Below are 21,524 nucleotides of genomic sequence, written 5' to 3' on the forward strand. Positions count from 1 at the left end.
CACTCACAGCTGCTCCTCTGCTGCGGCCCAGGGGCTGCTCTGGAGCTCGTGTCCAGCTCTTGGAGGGGCAAGGGAGGAACTGTTGCTTTGCTCTCCTTTTATTCAGAGCTGCTTTGGAAAGAGCAGTGGGAGAAAGGGGTTTGGAAGACGTTGATCTCCTTGGGTTGTGCTGTAACATCCCATTTGGCCACAATGGTTCCTGAGAGCCAGAGCTCAGAGTAGCTCCAGCTCCATATCCCACACAGGAAACCCCCTTTCCACACTAAAGGCACAGCTTCTATAGCTCTTCAATAACCAGACTATCTGGAGTGTGGTTTAAATTACTGTTTTATTAAGATATTGGTAAAACTTCAGCAGTTTTTCCTGTATAAACAGCTTTCATAAATAAAATATGGATGACTAATACATGGTTAGAACTAAACTCGCGGGTGAACTGTAGAACAAGATTGCAAATGGAAAAGTCCCAACACTGGTACATGATTTAGCTTGAATTTATTCACTTGATAAAGGACATGTTTTATGAACAAGGTACTACAGCAAGGCCAGCAGGAGCCCCAGGAGCTGAGACTGTGCCTGGCTGGCCACGAGCAGCAGCACTCGGGGTGAGCTCAGCCACCTCCCCGCTCTCATCCCGAGGTGTCTTCAGAGGGAAGGAGAGGAAAAACCGGACAGGACACGGGTTGTACGAGACCCTGACAGGTGGGGGTTGTTTTCTTTAGCTTTAGTGCTGGCAGGGGCTGTGCCATGGCCAGGCTGCCAGGGCTGGGGAGGACCATGGACATTGGAGTCCAGGATCGTGCTAATGCTTCCTTATTATTGCACATGATACGAGGGGAGAGAGTTTAGCTCCTGTCGCAAAGAGGATGTGAATTAAAGAAAGATTGCCCTAAATTACAGACATGAACAAAGCTGCAGTATCCCCTTGGATGGCTTTGTTTATGTGACTGAGTGCTGAGTGGAGGAATTGTGCTGAAACAGCCCCTAATTTAGATCAATCTTTCTCGTTTTGCTTTGTTCCCGCAGAATCTTGGGGTTGGGAGGATTTGGTGAGGACAGAGTGGACCTGAACTACAGCAGCCATGTCTATGCACACAACTCCTTGTGCCTCATCTGCCCATGGGACAACTGGCACACAGTGCTCCAAAAGCAGGTGGAGTTTCTAGGATGATGCACCACCAGAAACGTGGTGTGAGTTAAAGTCTGCTTGGCCATCGTCCTCCAGCGCCACCGCGCTCAACAGCTCGGCTACGGAACGCTTCTCACTCCAAGGACAATGGATGGCACTTCTAGGTAAAGCAAAGTTCCACACGGGTGTTCACCCACCTCGTGCAGATGGGATGGGTGAAGAGCTCCCTGCTCTGGTGCTGTTCTCCTCTCTGCACCGCACACATGGCTCAGGGCTGGAGAAGCTCACAGTGAAGAGCTCACGAGCGAGTTTGGAGCAGCTCCAGGCAAACCAGCCCCGAGCTCCTTCCTCAAAACCAGCACAACTGAAACAGAATAAAACTAAAGCCATTTGTCACTGCTACCTCCTGGTTCTGCAACCACGGTCACCACGTCGACCGAGAGGGATGGGGGTGTGAACGCGGAAAAGGGATACTTCAGCTCTTTATTGGAAAGATTCGTTGTACAAATTTTCACCACCACTAAGATACACGATAAAAATACAAAACACAGGTCACAGACTGATCTCAGTATCAACAGTTAATAAATACAATGAGATACTTCTCTATTAGCCTAATATTTTACACTGTCACCAGATAGACGATCAAGGTACGAGATACAGAACACTTAGATATTAGAGAGGGATTATTGCTTACGTCAGCAAGCAGCAGATAAGGGCACAGGAGTTTGAACTGAAGGAACTACTTCCTATCACCAGTGGCATTAAGAGAAAACACTGCATTTCACAAGCACTGCTTTTTGTCTAGTGGGTAGAATCAAGAGCAGCATAATCAGACCAATAACCACTACTTTTAATATTATAGAACTTTAAAGGACTTACCTTACAAATGATTCCTATCTACTCTATAAATATGCAGTTAGTGAAGAAATGAACACTTGCTCTATCTATACAATGGTTTTACCTGACCACACTGCAACTATGATGGTGGATTTTTTTTTCTCCTAGCAAGATAAATGGGATGAGTCGCAGAATTACCATTTATGAATCCACACCTAAAAAAGCTAGATCCTTCCCAAAACAGCACACATGCAGTCCAGTGCTCTTCAACTGCTCCTGCAGACTGGGAAGAAGTTTTATCATCCATGATGGGTTTGCATTCTAATTTACTCACATCAAGAATTGCACTTACACCACCTTTCTCTCCAGAACGTGACAATCAGCTAAAGATGGACTTTCAGTGAGTCATTATTACTGTGAAGAATTTAAAACAAAGGCACCTCAGAGATGCCCCAGAGTTGCATATTTTACCATTTCATGGTTTCTCAAATTTCCTCAGTAAATCTTGGAACAGAAGCTGCAGCTAAAGAGAACGTTGACAACAGCTAAGGCAGAATAAGATGGCAGATAAGAGCCAATGATCCTGTAAGATTAAAACAAAGTCTGAAAAAGATCAAAGGAATCTAAAGCCACACTCCAACTCCTGGTTGCTCACAAAGCCTTTTGCTGTTCATCAGATTGCTTTTAAAAATAGTGCATCAAAGAGAGAAGCAGTGGAAATTGGCAGAATTAAAGCCTCGCCATCTCGTTGTGTTGAATCATTTTCTTGACTACTTAATATTAAAATACTTTGCAAATTCTAGCTAAACACTAATACTGCTATTGTTACTGCTAAAATGATATGAATTGTTCACTAAGTGCCTATGAAGACTTTATTCCTACTCCTCCCAATGCATCGCTGTAACAAAGGGTAGGAACGGGATCTGGACTTAGTGGAGCTGATGGGAATCGGCCGCTTATTCACGTCCCAATTAGCGGCTCCCCCGCGGGTGTGAGCTCACCTCGGCGGCGGCAGGGGCTGCTGGCCGCTCTTATGCAAAGCAGGGCAGCTGAGTTCCTGCTGGCCCTCCTGGGCCGGGGAGCCGGAGCAGAGCCCTGCTCTGAATTCCTCTGAATTCCACCGAATTCCCCTGCTCTGCTGCACCCTCGGCATTTCCATCCCCTCTGCACTGCTCCGGCAGCCATCCCTGCACACCCTGAGCCCGTGGCAGCCGCTGCTGCCTCCTTCCTGCTGCCACTGATGGGAAATGCTGCCTTTGCCACCTGGGAATCCTCACCAGAGCCACAGCTCATCCACCAGCTCCTGATCTCCGCTGGGACGGGCACAGGGACAGAGGGTGGGACTGGACACCTCCACGGGTTGGATTCTCTGAAAACCTGAGATGAAGTTAAGGTGGGAAGAGGTTGGCTCAAAGCATTAAGCACAATCATGTTCAACTCATTGAGAACAATTTCCTAAACTGAGAAATGTGAAAAATGCCACTAAAAGCACCAGAAAGATATGAAATTCTCTACACTGCACCTCCAGCCATAGGAAAGAAATGTTTTTAAAACTGCAAGAAAAGTTTTCTTCATACTCCGCATTTTATATTACATGAAAAAAAAAAAAAAAAAAAAAAAAAAAAAAAAGGTAAATCATGAGTCTGTACCTCGATGGGAGTCTGAGACCAGAGCAGCAGGAGCTTAGTGTGTCCATTCCTAAGGTACCTGGTAAACCCTGTATGGCTTTTAGTCGTCTACCTGCAAAAGTGGATGTAATTTTCTAATTCATCTTAACGCTCACCTGGAATAAACAGAAAGCAGAACACGGAAAGAAAACAAAAAACCCAAAACAACCCCAACACCTCGACTCTACAGAAACTTCCCCCCGCTCTAAAAAAATTTGGCAGTTCTAACCCAGATCGTTCTTTGAGTATTGCTCACAGACATTTATTTCTCAGGCAGGTGTGACCTTCTGGTGTTTAAGGGCCGTGCCCGGCGGGGTCTGTCCCGACAGCGCTGCCGGGCTCTCCCTGCGGGGTGTGCTGGACACTCGTGTGTGCGGGTGGTCGGGCGGCTGCGGCATTGCTGGGGGTGGCACCACCACCAAACTTTAGTAGAGATCCAAACAACTACATTGGTTAATTCCTAGATCTATTTACAGAGGGGTTGAGCTTGGCAGGGGACTGGAGTACAGTTCGGAAATGCCCACCTCTTTTTTTTTTTTTCGCTTTGTGATGATGCCAGTTTTATTTTGGGAATGTCTACTTTGGGAGTCTGACAGGGAAACACGAGGGGGTGGTTACATTTTACAGCATTGATGAAGGTGTGGCTCTGGTATAAAATGACTTTGTCTTCGCATCAAACACTCGCTGTCAGAGCCGTGGCTGGGCAGCCTCCGCCACGGGCAGGGTCGGGCCAGCGCCCTCCTGCTCCTGCGGCCCCGGGCAGGGAGCGCCAGCCCGGATCCCTCTCCCTGGGAAGGCTCCTGAGCCCAGAGCGGCGTGTGAAACTTTGGTTTGAGCCTGGCTGCTCGCCGCCTCTTCCCACTGCAGAGCCGGAAATGAGGGAACGCAGCTCGTTTTCCCAAGGATTTGAACAGTTCATCTTCCAGCCCGGAGAAGACGGGGGATAAAGCCCTGACCCTGTAGATGCCCCCCGAGCTCAGAGGGGCGGCGGCCTCCGCGCGATCGCTCCGCCCGCAGCCCGAGGATTCGCTCTTCACCGGGGAGCCGCCGATCGGACCCGCACTCTTTGGTATGCCAGGACTAAACACTTGGACTGGTGGCAGACATTTGGCACTCTGAGGTGTACTAGTTTCTGTTTTTGTCAGGTCTAAATAGCCTTGATCATCCAAGGGGTTAACGCTGGAGCCTATGCTTAAGCTAGTTCTGTCGGTGAAGGAGTCCACTCGTCCTTCATAGCCTAAATCCGCAGGAGCTGAGCACTGGTGCTGGGGCCAGGGCCGTTTGCAGTCTCCGTGGTTCTCCTTGTCTTCCCCGTTGTCTTCTTGGCCCCCTTGGAAGGAGTTCTCTGTCCAGTCCGACTCCTCGCTGGCCGCGACCGCCGCGTTCATGTCCCTGAGAAACACCACAATCACCGTGATGTTGTCGCTGGAGCCGGCGTCCCGAGCAGATGCCACCAATTTATGTGCTACCATGCTGCTGTCACCATTGTTCTCCTTCAGATGGTCAGCCACCACTTTGACTGCCTCATCGGGGTTGACTGTGTCGTAGAAGCCATCACAGGCCAGAATGAGGTAGTCTTCAGAGCCATCCAGCACCGTGGAGGCAGAGTCTGCGTCCCCACAGATGTATGGCTTGTGCTCAGCATCCCCTGTGCAAGAACAGCAGAGAAACACAACTGTGGGTTTGCAGCCACAGCTTCCAGCAGCCCTTTATTAACTCAGTGTGGAGCCAATGACTCTTACCCCAAGTTAAAGCAATTATTTGGAAATTATTCCCTCAGACTGTAGGGGAGGAAGTAGAGGTTATTGCTCATAGGTCTATCTTCAGCTGTATGTCAAATTTTGATGACTAGAAAATTAAAATTTTATAGTTTAAAAGCAAAGCAAGTCTCAAAAAGGAATGCAGGCTCTCTCTTACCAATAGCTCTGGAGACAGAGAGGCTCCCGTTCACCCTCCAGGCTCCAAACCAGACCACGCAGCCGCCCAGGGCCTCGATTCGCTTCTTCTCATCCTGAACAGCAACACAAGAGAGGTTTGGACAGAGCAGTCAGGGCTGCATCACACACTCAACACTCCCATCAAATCTGGATTTTCACAAACACACAGGCCCCATGAGACAAAGGATTTTTTACACAGATCCAAACAAACCAGGGTGAGTGGAACATGCACTGCTGCTCAGAGGTCCTGGCAGGGCAGCGCTCCCCAGCGCTGGTACCTGTGCTGCTCACTGCCCTTCTCACCTCTCGATCTGGTTTGTGGGGTTTCATCAGTTCCACAGCTTGGCCTCTCCTCACAAGCATCACCTGGGAGTCCCCCAGCCAAGCCACATGCAGCATGTTCCCTCGGATGAAAGTCACCACCCCGGTGGTTCCACAGCGCAGGCTCTGGGAAGAAACACATTTCCATTTCAAAGCATTCTCGTACTGAACTCAGGGACAGAACACGTTGGAACTGCAGCACAGAGCCTATTCCCAGGGAGGAACAGGCAGTGCTTTCCCTACAGCTATAACTGCTCACCAACAGCCTCTGGGAGCCAACCTGGCTGAAAACAAAGTGCCCCAAAGTACTCCATCCCTGGCATGGAGCTGCCTGCCAGGAGCTGGGCATTGCTGGGACTGCTTCTGCTACTGACAGGCACACCTGTGTGTTAGTGAGCCCAGGACTGAGCCTGCTAGGCAGGTGAGTGTGGCAATGGCAGCAGCATCCTTTAGAGGAGCTGGAGCTGACATTTTTATGGGAAGTGACGCCACGGACAGAAAGCCAGCAGTGGGGCCCAGTGCACGGAGAGCTCTGTGCTGACTCTCTGTGCCTGGAGCCCCTGAAAGGACAGGATTTGCAGGAGTGCTCAGTGCCTCACCTCCCTGGCTGCCTTCTGCACGAAGCGCTCGTCGGTGACGCGGAAGGCGCGGCACAGCGCCTCGGCCGGGTCCTGCTGGAACATCTCCTGGTGCACCATGTTCACGTGCAGGTGGATGGAGGCATAGATGGCAGCATCCACTCCTCCATGGCCATCAAACACTGCAAAGTAAGCTTGTTCTTCTTGGTCCTGCCAGGGGAAACACAGGGAGGAAAAAACTCAGGTGAAACCAGCACAAACAGTTCATTGGATTGTCTTAAAGGTTTGAACTTGGGATTTGTGTTGTCTTCATTAAATGGCAGTTAGAGACAGAGTCTCCACTGGAAAAGCAAACTACCCTGACCACCTGCACTTGCATCAATGGGAAATTTCCACCTTGTTGTTGAATTCTACCTGCAAAGTACAAGAGATGCCTTGCCAGAATCCCCTGTGTAGTGCTCTCAATGTTCCTTAGGTCGTATTTCTTACAGCTCAGTCACACAACTCAAATAGGAAGTGCCACTCTCATCAAATTGTGCAGGAGATTTTGTGACTGCAAAAACCACAGAGAGAGAAGAACATCCAATACAGTTTGCATGAAGTCTACCTCATGATTGGAATCCACCAGGGATAAAATGCCAGTACAGTTAAAATGTGAAGTCAGCCAGCCTCTGCTTTCACTCTTCTTTTTTCTTTAAATCTCAAACATATCATCTTAGATGCCTGTGTTTTAAAAAAAAACTGCATGTGCTCTCTCATCAGAAAATTGTGATTACATTCCCAAATCAAATAGAGCAAAAATCACTCATCCTCAAGGCAGTTTTCTCAGCTTCCCCTCCTCTGTTCAGAGAAACAACGTGGTACCAGGAGACAGCGACTCCTGTGCCTATTCACACACACAACACCAACCCACTGACAGAGCCAATTCAACCTTGACAGCCAGCTCAGTGACTGGAATATTTGCACATTGTAATTTTTAGGTAATGGTTCCAACACAAATTGGAATAAGAAAGCTGACAATTGACAGGCAAAGGAAACATCTGCCTCTGTTTGCATTAATATCATTTAAAGGTAAGAATGTGGATGGGGCAGAAGATAGTTATTAAAGTGACAGGGTGTAATAAAGAAGTAATTATGCAGCAATTTGATCCTTAAGGGAAAATTCTTACCATTTTCTTTTACTTTCCATTCCTCAGTGTCCAGTTTTATACTTTAAGGGAGTGCAAGAATGAGTGTCTGACCAATGGCCACATCAAGAAATTCATGGAAGGGAAGATAGGCTCATATTTCTAGAATTGTGTGTGAGCTGCACCCCATAATCCTGTTCATTTTGGGTTTGTTTGGGGTTTTTTTACTTAATTTCTTTATTTTTGCTTTTGCTTTTTTTGGATAGAGCAGACCCACTCCCAGCTGCCAAGTGGCTTCAGAGATGAGCTGTGAGGTGACCTGGTCAGTACCAACTGGTCCATCCTCTTTCAGTTCCCCAGTGGAAAACCTCCTGCTCCCCCAGGAGCCAAGCCCTGCTCAGGAGCTGTGGCTGCCTCTGTGTGCTCACCTCGAGGTTGAAGAGCACGTTGAAGTCGGGGATGCAGACGTGCTTGTCCTCCATCTTCCTGCGCATGTTCTTGATGGCGTGGATGGAGGTCTCGTAGTAGCGGTGGGGCTTGGGCTGCAGGGGGAAATCCTTCACCCAGCTGCTGCAGATCTCGTGCAGTTTGCTGTAAACTAAACGGGCCAGCTTCACTGTCTCGATCTCTGGGGGAGGCACAAACCACAAATGAAAGCCTTGAGAGTGTTATTAAGGCAGAGTTTTCTCCCTTGCATGCATTATAAAGATGAAACAAAACCATTTTAGCCAAGCAGTTGATGTCAGCAGGGAAATTCTGGGCTCTGATGCATGAAAAGAGGAAGCCAAACTCACCATAATCAGCATTCATCAGTAAGCAGCTCATTGTTTGTTTGTCTTTTTAACTTAAACATTTTCCTGTGCCTTTGGGGAACTCATTTGCAGCAGCAGAGAAAATGAAAAGCACCAAAAGTGTTGGATCCCTGGCGTGGCCCTGCCCAGGGTGGTGCAGCTCTGACAGGGATTTTGTCATGGCACAGGGTGCCACCTACAAAACCCACCCTCTGTGACAATAACACACTGGGTTTGGACCAAATTCTCTGTTCTAAACACCATTTCATTGCAGAGCTGAGAGCAAGAGAGTGGAAACAATCTGCAGAAATTAGTAGAGTAATTTTAAGACATTTTGTGCACTTCCAGCAGTGCACAGGTGCCTTCTTAGCTATTTCCAGATTCCCTATTATTCCCATATTCCTTACAACAGTGTGTCAGAGAAATCTGCATGAGCAAAAGAGAAAACCATAAAGGCCTCAAATTTGAGAAAATGCTGAACTGTCACTCCTGAGAAATTGTCATTTTAAAATGTGAAAACTCAGGCACTTGACATTTGTTCTGAAATGCAGGAGAGGAAAACAGGAAGTCAGCATCAGAGCTGAACACATCCAAATCTCTTTGTTCATGATCTCTCACCAAAGCCAGGGATCTTCAAAGCTAAACAGCAGCAATCCAGGAGTGCCAATCACTGCTGGAGGAGGGGCTCACATGCAGGAGGAGGGGGGGAGTTGCAGCATCTCTTCCTTCACAGGAATTCTGTGAAGGGCCTGAAAGCAGCACGTACAAATTTCTGTCCCAGGTCTACAGTGAGCAGGGGCCAAGACCTTAGGAACAAGATACTATCCCAGCTCTGTTGATTATGAGTTGGTTCAACCAAAAGGCATTAAGCTGGAAAAACACTGGATAAATAACCAAAAGGAACCTTGGCTCCTTGATCACACAGCTTTAAAACCAAGGGGTGGAAATCAAACAACTGGGTCATGCCAGCACTGCCACAGGGTGAGTGTGGGGGTTCCTCACCCCACCTGTACTGCCCTCCCTGGGAACTCCAGAAATCTCTTTGGGTAACTGTGGTGCTTTGTAAAGGTTTTCTGAAAATTTTACCTTATTTTGCCTTCCAGCTAATCCTGTCACAACAGGAAGATTTCAAATTGGCGAACCAAAACCAGTACATTAACATATTTAAAGGGGGAACACATCCAACCTGAGCTGTCCAAGTCCTGTTTTCCAGAGGGAGCTCCTTTGTCTCTCCCATTTCTCTCACAGAGTCCTGTGGCTGTGGCACCTCTGCAGGAGCATGGCACTGAACCCAGTGCCCTGAGAGATCCTCAACACCCTCCCCATGGGACCCTGTGTGCTGTCAGCATCACCAGCCACTGCTCGTGAGGTTAGAACAGGAGAATAATGAAACACCACAATGAAAACCACCCCCTCACAGCTGGAAATTACTCATCAATTGTTAATGTGCTGTGCTGAGCCAGAGCTGACTCAGCTGTCACTGCACTTGTGTCATGGAGAATTTCATTTCCCTCCTGCTGCTCCCAAATCCCCAAGGTTGGAACTGCAGCACAGAGAGTGGGAAATCCAACCCAGGTGTTGACAGGGCAGAACAAGGGTAGGAAGAGCACCAGGAATCAGATCCTGCTTTTTAGTGCCATATTTTATGAGCTGTGTTGGAAACACAGACAGTGTGACAACAGGAGTCAGAGCCAAGCCCAAGGTTTTCCTTTATCTAGGAGCTCTAGATCTCTTTGGAGATCTCTAGGATCCATCTCCTAGAACCTGGAACAGCTGGGTAATGGGACATTATGGTTTTTGGGACATCTCCTGGAAATTTGATAGCTAAGGTCCTGCTATGCAGCCTCCTTTGGCCTTAACAATGCCCAACTTCCATGTGATTCTCTTCCTCCACAAACCTAAATTCTTTCCTCCCAAACCTAAATGTCCTTAACCTGACCTTTCCAAAAAAAAAAAAAAAAATCCAGCATCATTCAGTTCTCATGGAAAATCCCTTGCTCCTCTCCAGTGCAGCTGGAAAAGAAGAGTCACGGCCTGTGACTCAGATATCCAAAAACACATGGTCACCCCAAATATAACAGACCCCGGTTCTTGCAATCCTACATTTGTGAACTCCAACTAGTTTTCCTTGTTTTAAGATTTGAATTCTTCTGTCATGGAGTTTCTCATTTCTTTCCAGCAGCACACCAAGAACTGCTTTCACCACTCCTGAGTACAGGACATGATTTGTCACGTTGCAATTCTCAGAGTGAAATGTGCCACTAAGGAAATTTGAAATAGCTTTTTTTTTTTTTTTTTTTTTTTTTAAATCTTCCAGCAAATTCAAACTTGAGGCAAATCAGGTAAATGTCTCCTTGTATTACACAGAGTAAAAATCTTTCTGGGTTCATTAAAAAAACTGACATGGAACTGGATGTTTCAGCCAGGCAGTGAAATTCAGCCTGGTTTCACATTCTGCTCAAACAGCATCAGGGCACAGTGAACTCTGAGCATCAAACTTCAGGATGTAGAAATCCCATTTTCACCACCTGCCACACTTCCCTCTGCTTCCTTCCAAAGCATTAAAATCTCCCTGTACAGCAGCACTGAGGGCAGATCTCTCAGCACCACCCCAGGCCTCTCAGGGACTCCCCTGGGGGGTCTCTAGGATGGAGCTGCTGCTGCCACCACTTTTGTTTGTGTTTTCTAGGCCAAGCCTTGCCCCTGTGGCTGATGGAGCACTGCTGGAGCACAGGGTGCCCAGAGAAGCTGTGGCTGATCCCTGCAAGTGCCCAAGGCCAGGCTGGATGGACCTTGGAGCAGCCTGGGGCAGTGGAAGGTGTCCCTGCCCATGGAAGAGGGTGGGAGTTGATTGTTAATGTCCCAAACCATTCTGTCATTCTGTCATTCTGTGACACTTGAGCAGATGTTCTGTTTTGGAAAATTATCACTTAGATTATTTGAAATTGCAGGGTTTGCATGAAGCTGTTTCTGTACTACAGGCCAGAGGATGATTTCTCTCTTTAACACTTCTCAGTGCATCAGCAAAGGGATATTTTATTTCCAAGTACCCTCATTATGACAATTCACCTCAACAAACTGCATCTGGATCTTATTCTTGGTGCCTGCTGCAGCCTCTCCCCATCCCAGTCTACGTCTGCATTGTGTCTTACAGCCTTAGGTATATTTAAATGGCAATTTCTGTAGGAGTGAGGGGTATGTGGTGGGGTTTCTTCCTTTCTTTTTTCCTTTTTTGTTGAATTCTGTAGATATTCTGTGTGGAGGCTTAGTCAACATTTCCTTGGAGACTGTCAAATATTTATGCAAGTTTCAGAGATCTCAATTTGAAATTAATGAAGGCTGCTCAGCCAGAACAATGACAAATCTATTCCATTTACCTGCTCAGCAGGAGGAGGCAGCAGTACCTACAGAAAGGGAACCCAGAACATGTTTTTCTGTTTCTCAGGTTTCCAAGGGCCTCTGGGGGATACAGCAAAATCTTCTTTTTTGAAGAGTCAGATCTATAGAGCCTCCTTATCCCCAGAATAATTGACAGGATTTTTTTTTAATCAAAAAAGGAGGGAAAGGACAAAGTGATTTGGGGACTGTATTTTCAAGATCAAATGACAGAATTTCTGTCAGTACATGTGAGAAACATTGGTCTTTGCTGTAATGAACAACCCAGCCAATTTTCAAGGTTATTTAGGCCAGCAGAGTCCTGAAATGAGTTAGAGTGCATGGCCTTGAGCTGGAGGCTGCAAAAATCTGGTCAGCCAACACAGATAAATGAGGAAAAAGAATTTTCTTCCTTTTAATCACAAAATCTCTTCATACTACCTTTTCCTAAAACCATATAAAAAACTTACAAGCCATAGTAAAAACCACACTGACTGAAATAATTCAGAATTAAATTATCTCTTCCCACATATATTTGACTTTGCTCCAAGGATGAGGGAGGACAACTGGCACTTGCCAGCAGAACCACATTGTACAAAGTGCTGAGAGAGAGATTCAGGGCTATCAGACACAGCCATGAAAATGCACTCAGAAGAGTGATTCCAAAGGTGAGAAATGAGAGTGCAGCTGTGTGAGGAGGGCTGACCCCCAGGAGCCCTTTCCAGCCCCGGGGCAGGTCCCTGGGGGCACTCACGGATGATGCCGTCGGCGCTGTCCACGTGCTTGGGCAGGAAATGCGCCGAGAGGTCGCTCTGCAGGATTTCATCCGAGGTTGCTCTGGCCAGAGCAGAGGCCAGGAACGAAGGGCAGTTACTGGGAAAGAAAGAGAAAGCCACAAAAAGCTGTTCAGTGTGATTCAGCAAGGTAATGAGTGTGTTCTTCTTTGCCAGCCCTGCAGCAAGACCTCAGACTCACTGAGGGCTTTAGTTGCTCTTTCATCCTGTGTTCCCTCTTTCTTAAGTTTTAATGTTTCTATTTAAATTCTTTTCAAATCTAGACTTGAGCCCTCCAGAGCCTGTCACACAACTGTACATTTTTTCATATGTATGGTACAATTTTAACTCAAGTCCAGTTTCTCCTAAGATTTGGAGTCAGGGTTGCAGAATTCCTCAAAGTGTCCAAAGTCTCTCTATGGGCCCCTGGAAGTTGAGGTTAACCCACAGGGAGCTGATGTGCATTATCAGGTAAAAAAGCTCCCTCAGGAATGATTTCTACCCAGAGTGAAGTGGCTTTAACTCACTGTAGTTTAATTAAACCTGGCATCCCCCAAGGTTAATTAATCTATAGCAAGCCAAGGCCACTTTAATGTACATTCTTTCTTTCAAGAGGAATTTAATACCTCTTAATTTATGTATGACTTTGCATTTCCCATTGGTCAGCCTCAACTTCTCCAGGTCTCTCCTGCTGACACAGCCTGAAACTTCCAATTTCCACAGATCTTATTGGGGTAACAGTGTCTTTCCCAAGATATTCCAATGTCTTTCCCAAGACATTCCGCTGTCACAGGGTCACAGAGAGCCACAGAGCCAATTTCAGTCCAGAAACCATCCATCAACCACAAAATTCCAAGCCAGAAATCCAGGGAACAGGCAATGAACACAAACACTTAACCTATTTCTTCTGTTCAACATAACTATAAATGATTAAAGGATAAGATTAGCAGTAAATAGCTTGGTCTATTGTTAGGAGACAAGCTCTGGAAGTCACACAGTCTGTATAAGTGACACTTGTTTTGTGTCACTTACAAAGAATCCCTCAGGAACATCCACTGATGGGCAAAGAGGGAACCTGGTTAAGAACTGGAGCAACAACAGTGGCTAAAAAAGTGAGTCAGGTCCTAAACAACAAAGAAAAAATATCCCAGAGAGAAGGAATTTCTGCTCTGCCTGGGCCTGGGAGGGGAGACAGCAATGTCTGTGGATACCCAGAGCCACCAACATTTGCATGTGCAATTTTAGATTTTATTTTAACTGTGATGACACAAGTGAAAGGTGCATTTACAGGGGCTGTAGCAGCCAGAGTATTTCCCCCTCCCCAGCTCCAAGTGCTGTTCACGTGTCCTCACAGCCAGAGGCAGCAGCTCCACACAGCAGCTCTTTATCCAGCCAGAGGATGCATTTCCATTACAATGCTAAACCTACACAAAAAGCTGCTAAAGATGTTATTAGATAAATTAGAGGATTTTAAGTACATCCTTCCTGATTCTCTGGCAGCGTAGGTGTGTTTAGAACACCCACAGTTGCATTGCAGCAATCCTGGAATAACTCTGGCAAGGTATTAAATCAAGCCTAAAAGTGCTCTGTTTCCATCAATTAAGTTTGAGAAAACCAGTCTGAGATGGGTTTAATTCAGCCCACATATTATTATGTTACAGCTTAACACACAACTCCTCTCCATGCTGATAGCATTAAAGTGGGGAGGAAACCTTTCTTGAGCTGTTCCTCTGTGCTCTAAATCTAATATACACTCTACTGGGAAAAAAAAAAAAAAAAAAAAAAAAAAGATGGCAAATTTAAAATTCTTATTGCATGGCAGTTCACCACTGGGGTTTGAACAACTGATCAATTTTGAGGGGAAAGGTAGAGAAAATAAATCAGCTGAAAGCTCTCCTTCTATGTCTGGCCATTCTTTGTCTAATAATAACAGCTGCTGGCCCAGGAATTAATTGCCCTTGACGTGTAATCACAAAGCTCCTTAGGTGGCTGGTGCAGGCTGTGCCATGTGAGCAGGGCAGGGCCACCTGCACACAGATGACTTCCTCTTCCTGATTAGCACCACTCAACGTTTACTTCTCTCACTTGGCTCCTCAGAGCTCTTTTAGCTGAATTACTTTTCCCTTCAAGGAACAGCAGATTGCACTGGAGGTTTAAAATAGATGTTGAAGGCAAACTGCTCTGAGGACACTTCATTACTGCTGCACCAAGACAAATGAGGAGCCAGCTCTGGGATCTCTGTTTTCAGCCCAAAGTGAGCACTCAGGTGAGCAGTAGAGCAGCCACAAACAGCAATCCCCTCTCTTCACAAAACCCAAAAAGCATCACCAGGATCCCTGGGGACAGGGAGGAGCTGCCACCCTGCTGCTGGTGTAACCAGGGATTACCTGCTGGCTGCTGAATAGAAATTCTTCTGCCACGTTCTAGATGCTCAAATGTTATTAGTCATGAAGTTTGACAAATTGAAACTGGGAGGGCACAGGCTTGTTTAGCAGAGAGCTGAGCTCAAATGCCTTTGTCTATTCATAGCTGTGCCACTAACTCAGCAGCTGACCTTGGACGAGTCACTTCACCACTCAGACCTTCATTCCTCATCTGCAAACAAGGAATGAGAATGTCATTTCCTCGGGGAGAGGAGGAGGAGGAGGAGGAGGAGGAGGAAGGCTGTAGAAGGCCTAAATCTGTGTTTGTGAAGTATTCTGGAATTTCTTGCTAAGAGTCCAACTGAAGGGAAAAAAATACCAAGATGAGAATGGGAGATATTTTCAACCTATAGAAGATTTATATGTTTATACTTTTGAAAGCTTTCCTGGCTATTTCTCACTCTTCTCATCCACTTCCAGAAATGCCAAGTGGAATACACAGGCAAACACCAGCTCTGGATAACTCACAGTGTCATCTACAGCTGCAGGAAAGGGGAAAAGCAGCAAAGGGAGACCTCAAGTTCTTGAAACTCGTAGTTCTGGAGCACTATCACTGCTGATGGGAAAAGGATGCTGCAGCCCTGCCTAAAATCCACAACTCGGGCCACAGTGCTGCAAATCCCCAGCCTGCCCTGGTCTGGGGAGCTGATGAGGCATCACTAACCCAAACAAAGCAGGAGAATGGACCAACACCAACTGGGGCTTTCATGAGGCAAACGGGGCAGTAAATCACACAATGTCCAGTGTTCCTGTTACCTCAGGAATCCCCTGACACCACAGAACAGCAATTGTTTTAGTTAGAATGAGGAGTGATTTAAATAGAAATGCTATTCAGTCTGCTGAAACACAAAACAAATCCACAGGCAAACAGGATGAAGCAGCATATTTGGTTTCACCCAGCAATCCAAGACCAAGAACATGACCTGAAAAGAGCCAAGTACAGCACATTCCCTAAAGGCCTGTAATTTACTGTGGTAGTAAAAGACTTTGTAGGGATGACAAATTAACTGCACCCTTTCCAGAAGACATTCCACCAGGGATGCACTTTGGGAAACACTCCTGCTCCTGTGGCCTGTTGCAAGCTCTTGTTAGAAAGCAACTTTTGCCAGATTCAGTTTAAGAAAAACCTCATTTGTCCCCTGCCTGTATTTACAAAACACTCCAAAGTCTCATGAGACTTCTTCCAGATGGAGCTTTGGATGCAGCCTGGAAGCTCTTTGAAGAAGCCTTTAAAGTCTTTATTACTGAAAGTTCCCATGCTGTGAAGTGCAGCAATAATGAGCAGAGAAATTCTTTGGGAAGCTCCTTGGGCTGCTTCCCCAGCCATGCCTTCCTCCACCTCCTGTTCCTGTGGCCATCCAGAGGGACTTGGAGCCAGCTGAGGGGCTCCTGTTTGTCTCCAAACTCCTCCAGGTCACCCAGGACTCAGAGGGGAACATTCTGTGAAGCATTCCAAGGCCCTGGAATGATTCTGGATGTATCCTCTGGATCTGCCAAGCAGATGCTATTTCCAGCTCCTGTCTCTGCAGGTTCTCCTCTCCTCACTCCCAGAGCATCTCTCTGACCTGTGCTGTTCCACTGCTCTGCACAGCTGCTGGAAGTTTTTGATGCTTATTTAAAGCCTGGTCACGGTGGACAAACAGAGTATTATTTTTTTTTCCCCTAACACATGGTGAAACCCTGCACTAGATTTATCTGCTGCAGTGAGTTACTAAAAAAAACCTGGCGTGTGCACACACACACACACAAAGAAACAAACAGAAAAAACAATGCACCTTTTAAAAGCTTGCATAACCAAAGCTCCTTGAGAAGTCATTTGAGCTGGCAGTGGTGAGACAGTAAAGATGCTTGATAAATCTGTTTGAAGGAGCTGCAAACGTGCTACCCAAGGAAGCTGCTATCTATAGGCTCTGAGACAGCTGCCTGCTCACATCCCCAGCCATCCTGCCCTTGTGCTGACAGTTGGAAGCAGCAGAAATATAATACACAAGCATTGCAAAAAGACACTGCTTCAGATACATTTATCATGCCTGTGTCTATGCAGACACTGCATTTACCAAATATTTAACCTTCTGCATTCTGCTCACTGACGTTTTCTAGACCAATTTTATTGAGATATGTTTCTAAATTAAGTCTGTCTTAACTGGATGTGAAAAAATAACCAAACCAGAGGAGCACTGCTCATCAGAAAACCTCTGCCACGGCTGGATTAAGATGCTGCACCAGGGGAAACCCTTGGCTTTTCACAAACTGTTCTCTACATAAGAATTAGGTTCAGACCTCTGATGCATTTTCTGCTACGTAGCAGGTCAGTATTCCCCTCTCCAGAGGCTGAAGTGCACATGACAGTACATAAAGCCACCAAAATGTGAGCAAGACAAAATAAAAAGGTCACTTCTGTCTCTTTGATGAGGTACAATGTCATGAAGGGCAGTGTGTATCTAAAATATAAATGCTTGCTGCCCACAAACCACTCATAAGCATTTGTGATTTAATGACTGTCAATAAAATAGCTCTGACACCACAGGGGTGAACTGTGAGCAATCCAAACCACACAAAGCAGCTTCTCCCGAGCTCCTGGCTGGATAAATTGCCTGGGTATTATCTTTGAAACCAAATTCTATTATTTCTCTCACTCATCCTCACAGCATGGCAGTTCTGAGGTTACTCATATTCCAATCTCTGGGGCTGATGCTGTGGCTGCTTTTAAAATGACAGAAATCACCTCCTGTGACCGAGCAACCCCTAAAAACCCAGCATGGATCTGCCAGGAGCTGGAAGCCAAATAACTGCAAGAAATTGAATTCCCAGAAGTGACTGTGGGATGGTTTTCTTCATTACAGCAAAGAGCTGAGATACAAAGTTTGCTGTTGGAAATCATATCCCAGCACTTCACAGCCAGATTCTATCCATGTTATTAAAAGAAAGGAAAACCTGGACTCTGAAGGAATTCAGAAAAAAATGGATCACAATCCATGAACCAAGGTGTTGAGAATATATCTATATAGACTCTCCCCATCTAAATCAGAATATTTTCTACCTGAGGAGTAAGATTCTGAGGGACTGGATAGTTTTGTATTAAAATCTTAATTGCTGCTATGAAATGCACTTTGCAAAATCATAAAAATATTATTCTAAAATTAAAAAACCCCAACAAGCCACTTATTTGATGGTCATTGATTGTGCAGCTTAGATCTTTAGTATTCAGCTTTGCAAATGCAAACACAGTGAAAATAAATCTGTGTTTACCCAATCATTAATTCATCAAAATAAAGGTAATGTATTGATATTACCACTCATGTGGTTTTCAGGGGTTTATACTGAGATGAAAGATCCTTCTGGATTTTGTTGTTGTTTTCCAAGGATTATCCAGCATGTTCACACAGCACATTCTCTGCTCAGGGTGTGAGGGTGTCCAGAGTCCTCCAAAATCCACTCAGTGCCCACTTGGCACTGCTGGGAATGGGATGGGGGCAAAGCCACATCAGTGCCAGGTGCTGCTTCCCTGGAGAAGGAAATTTCTTCACTGGAAACCCAATGTCAACAGCAGTTCCCTCACACTGATTTCCTTGCCAGAGCAAGGTCTGTTTAAAAGCTCCACAGGACATTAAAAATGTCATTGATTTTCTCTCTTTGGCACTCAGTCAGTTTGAAAGTCAGCATAATTCAATATCTTTCTCCTGCTTCCATTAGCAAAGAAAGGAATCCATGCTTCAATCTACGCTGCCTTATTGGAAAAAGTAATTTAATTTTACATCTGAAAGTGTGCCAACATCAGCATAAAAGTGTACACTGTATACATCAGATTTAATTTATGAATTCTGCATTTTGTCAAGCCAGAATGAGATGCTGTCTAAAATCAATGAGAGTGTCCAAGCTCACTCTGAAGGTACTTATATATATTCTTATTATTTCAGATACTTTATGTCCTAGCTGGAGTTTTTGATGATTTCTCTCCTTGCTATAAAATATTAATGACACACTCTCTAGAAAAGTTTGTGTTGCAGGAAACTTGCAGAGGAATTCAGGCACATCATTTACTTACTCTGATTCATGCCCTAATTTTTTCTCTCTGTTATAAATAAACTTCCACTGATACTTCCCTTAAGTGGAAAGGGTATTCCACACAGATCTGATATGTCCAGAAATACAAGTTAAATAAGAATCCCCTAACACAGAGTCTGTTTCATCAGAGATCAGATCAACACACTCAAGTCCTCTGTCAGAAAGAAAAATGCATTTTGCTGTTATAGCTAATGACTTAATTTCAAATAAATGAAATAAAATGCTCCACAGCAACACATACCCTGCTCTCTCCTGCAGATCAGCATTAAGGCAAAGAAATGTTAAATTTCTTTAAAAAGGGGTGAAGATGGTGCCTGTTCAAATGCTCAGCTTCAGTAACACCCCCAGAGCCAGGCCCCAAACCAGGCTCCTGTTGGAACATTTGTCTTCATGTAACAGAAAAAATCAGAGCTGCAGGCCAGGATTTCCAAATGACATTTGATCACTTAACTTCTTTCAAGCCATTGAACAAATATCAAATCTAAGGCAAAACACACCCAGAAGATTGATGGCCACTGAGTCAGCAGTGAATGTTCCCTGCTGCCTTCTCACTCCTGTGCCTTGCACTTCATCACACAAATGGCTTGGGTGTTTATGCCAGATGTAAGATTAGATAATTACTCATCCAAGTCCTGCATGTCAACTCTTTTTGGTGATAAAAAATTTATTCCAAATGCCCCATTTATAATCAGTTGAGTTGCAGAAGTGTTCAGTGTTGTGCAGTGCTACATCTCAGGCTGTAATTCTGTGCAGGAACACTCTGAGTTTGTGCTGTACCAATGCCCTGATGGCAGGAATTCTGTCTCTGCACAATAGGGACAATGCTATTGACCTCAGGGAAGCAATTTCCAAGCCAATGATGAAGTGCCAGGTATTATTAATTAAGCCTAAAGTGGGGATGGAGCAAGAGAACAGCAATTCCCTTGCACTGATTCCCAGAAAATCCTGCTGCTCTTGTGCATGACATGCAAGAGAAACAAATTAAAGCAAACATGAAGGAACAATGCAGTACTTTTAAAAATAATTTTACAGGAGATGCAACTACAGGCAGACTCAAAGATTACACAATGGGGCACATTAAAGATTTTACTGGAACCTCAAGTTGACAATTACTGACACTGATGCCCACAGAACAAAATGCTGGAGGGATAAAAGGGCTCTGTGATTGGGGTGAGTGCTCTTTTAAAGAAAAAAACATTTAGTTACTCAGAAAGATCCCATCCTAATTCCCACTGTCACTTGTCCTTTGCAGAATTGCAAAGGATAATGGCAGGTTTAGGAGTTTAGGCTTTTTCTTTAAAGGATAATCAAAATGTTTTAGCTATTCTGTTTCACATTAAAGTCCCTAATGCATTCTGTTCTACTGAGCCACATAGTTATTTCAGTCATTCTTAATAAATAACAGTTGCCAGTAGTAGTTAAGCCAACAGATCTGAATTATTTATAGTGTTGAGGAACAGAACAGCAGATAAAATACATTAGGGCTTTGGGTTGTTCTGGCCTGAATGACACAATGGCAGCCTTTAGAAGTTTTTCACCAGGCTGTAAAATATTCTCTTTCCAATCTTGGTTTAAAAGATTTCCTAAAGAGGCAGCAGCCAAACCTCCAGCCATCCATCTTCAATAATCACAGTCATGAACAGCAGGTGAGAGACTCTCCCAAATACAGCACTGGCACCAAGGTTGATTTCATTGGACAGGTTAAATGGCTACTTAGGATGAATCTTAAATTAGTATAGATAAGCAGAACTTATGTTTTTACATATTGTTTAGCATGGGTCTAAACCTTCCAGTAAATTATTTAGAAGCATCTCACAGTGTTGAACTCAAATGTTTCTCTTCTCCCTTTGCCTATAATCCACCCTCCCTTCAGCTGGAAAAATGCAAAGGTATCACCTACATCTTACAATGGCAAATCCAACTTCACATTCCAGGCTGGAGACTGGGAATCCCAGCCCCTGTCACTCCTTTTTAAGAGGCCACATCATGAAACATTGAACACACAAAAACCAACAGGGACAGAAATTATCTTGACATTAACTTGACAAATTATGTTGTACACAGATGTGGAGTTTGATGCTCTTTGTAGCTTCAAAGATGCATTCCCATATCTGCCCTGATGGAATAATATGCCTGGGTGGAAACCTGTGGGAATATCTGGCTTTCCCACCTTGTGCTGCCATCACAGGGGGCTGCACCAGTGGGAAATTCACTGTACAGTCAATTCACAGGGAGAACTGTGCCCACAGGTGCCAAGGAGAGATTTACACTCAGCTGCTGCAGGGAGAAGAACTGGAGGAGTAGTTGTAGCAATACAAGCTTCATCCAAACAGTTTTCCTTTTATAGCTCACCTTCCACTTCCTATATGGATCTATTTACAGCAGGACGTGCTGCAAATTGTAGCATCTCTAAGGAGTAAGAAGAATTTAAACAGAACCAAAAAAAAAGGAGAAAATCTGGAGAGGTAAAAACCCAACCAAACTCCTTCTATCAAATACTAATG

The 21,524-nt window shown here is 45.2% G+C and overlaps 1 protein-coding gene across 3 annotated transcripts in view; it reads right to left on the minus strand.

The window, feature by feature from the left end:
- Positions 1-309: 309 nt before the first annotated feature.
- The window catches only part of PPM1E (protein phosphatase, Mg2+/Mn2+ dependent 1E), a 59,061-nt gene continuing 37,846 nt past the window's right edge, over positions 310-21,524 (minus strand). Inside the window, exons 2-8 of one of the 3 annotated variants that reach the window (XR_008841905.1) lie at positions 12,514-12,632; positions 8,022-8,221; positions 6,488-6,676; positions 5,871-6,014; positions 5,548-5,641; positions 3,860-5,278; positions 310-3,703 (exon numbers count right to left, since the gene is read on the minus strand). Coding sequence is in view for 1 of the 3 variants with exons in the window: in XM_056506952.1 (XP_056362927.1) it covers positions 4,245-5,278; positions 5,548-5,641; positions 5,871-6,014; positions 6,488-6,676; positions 8,022-8,221; positions 12,514-12,632 (1,780 nt within the window). In the remaining 2 variants the exon portion in view is untranslated. Of the gene's footprint in view, positions 5,279-5,547; positions 5,642-5,870; positions 6,015-6,487; positions 6,677-8,021; positions 8,222-12,513; positions 12,633-21,524 lie in introns of all 3 variants that reach the window. The other 2 variants (XR_008841904.1, XM_056506952.1) reach the window with 2 other exon arrangements.

Source organism: Oenanthe melanoleuca, chromosome 19 (genome assembly GCF_029582105.1).
Source record: "Oenanthe melanoleuca isolate GR-GAL-2019-014 chromosome 19, OMel1.0, whole genome shotgun sequence".
In the NCBI taxonomy this organism is placed as follows: domain Eukaryota; kingdom Metazoa; phylum Chordata; class Aves; order Passeriformes; family Muscicapidae; genus Oenanthe; species Oenanthe melanoleuca.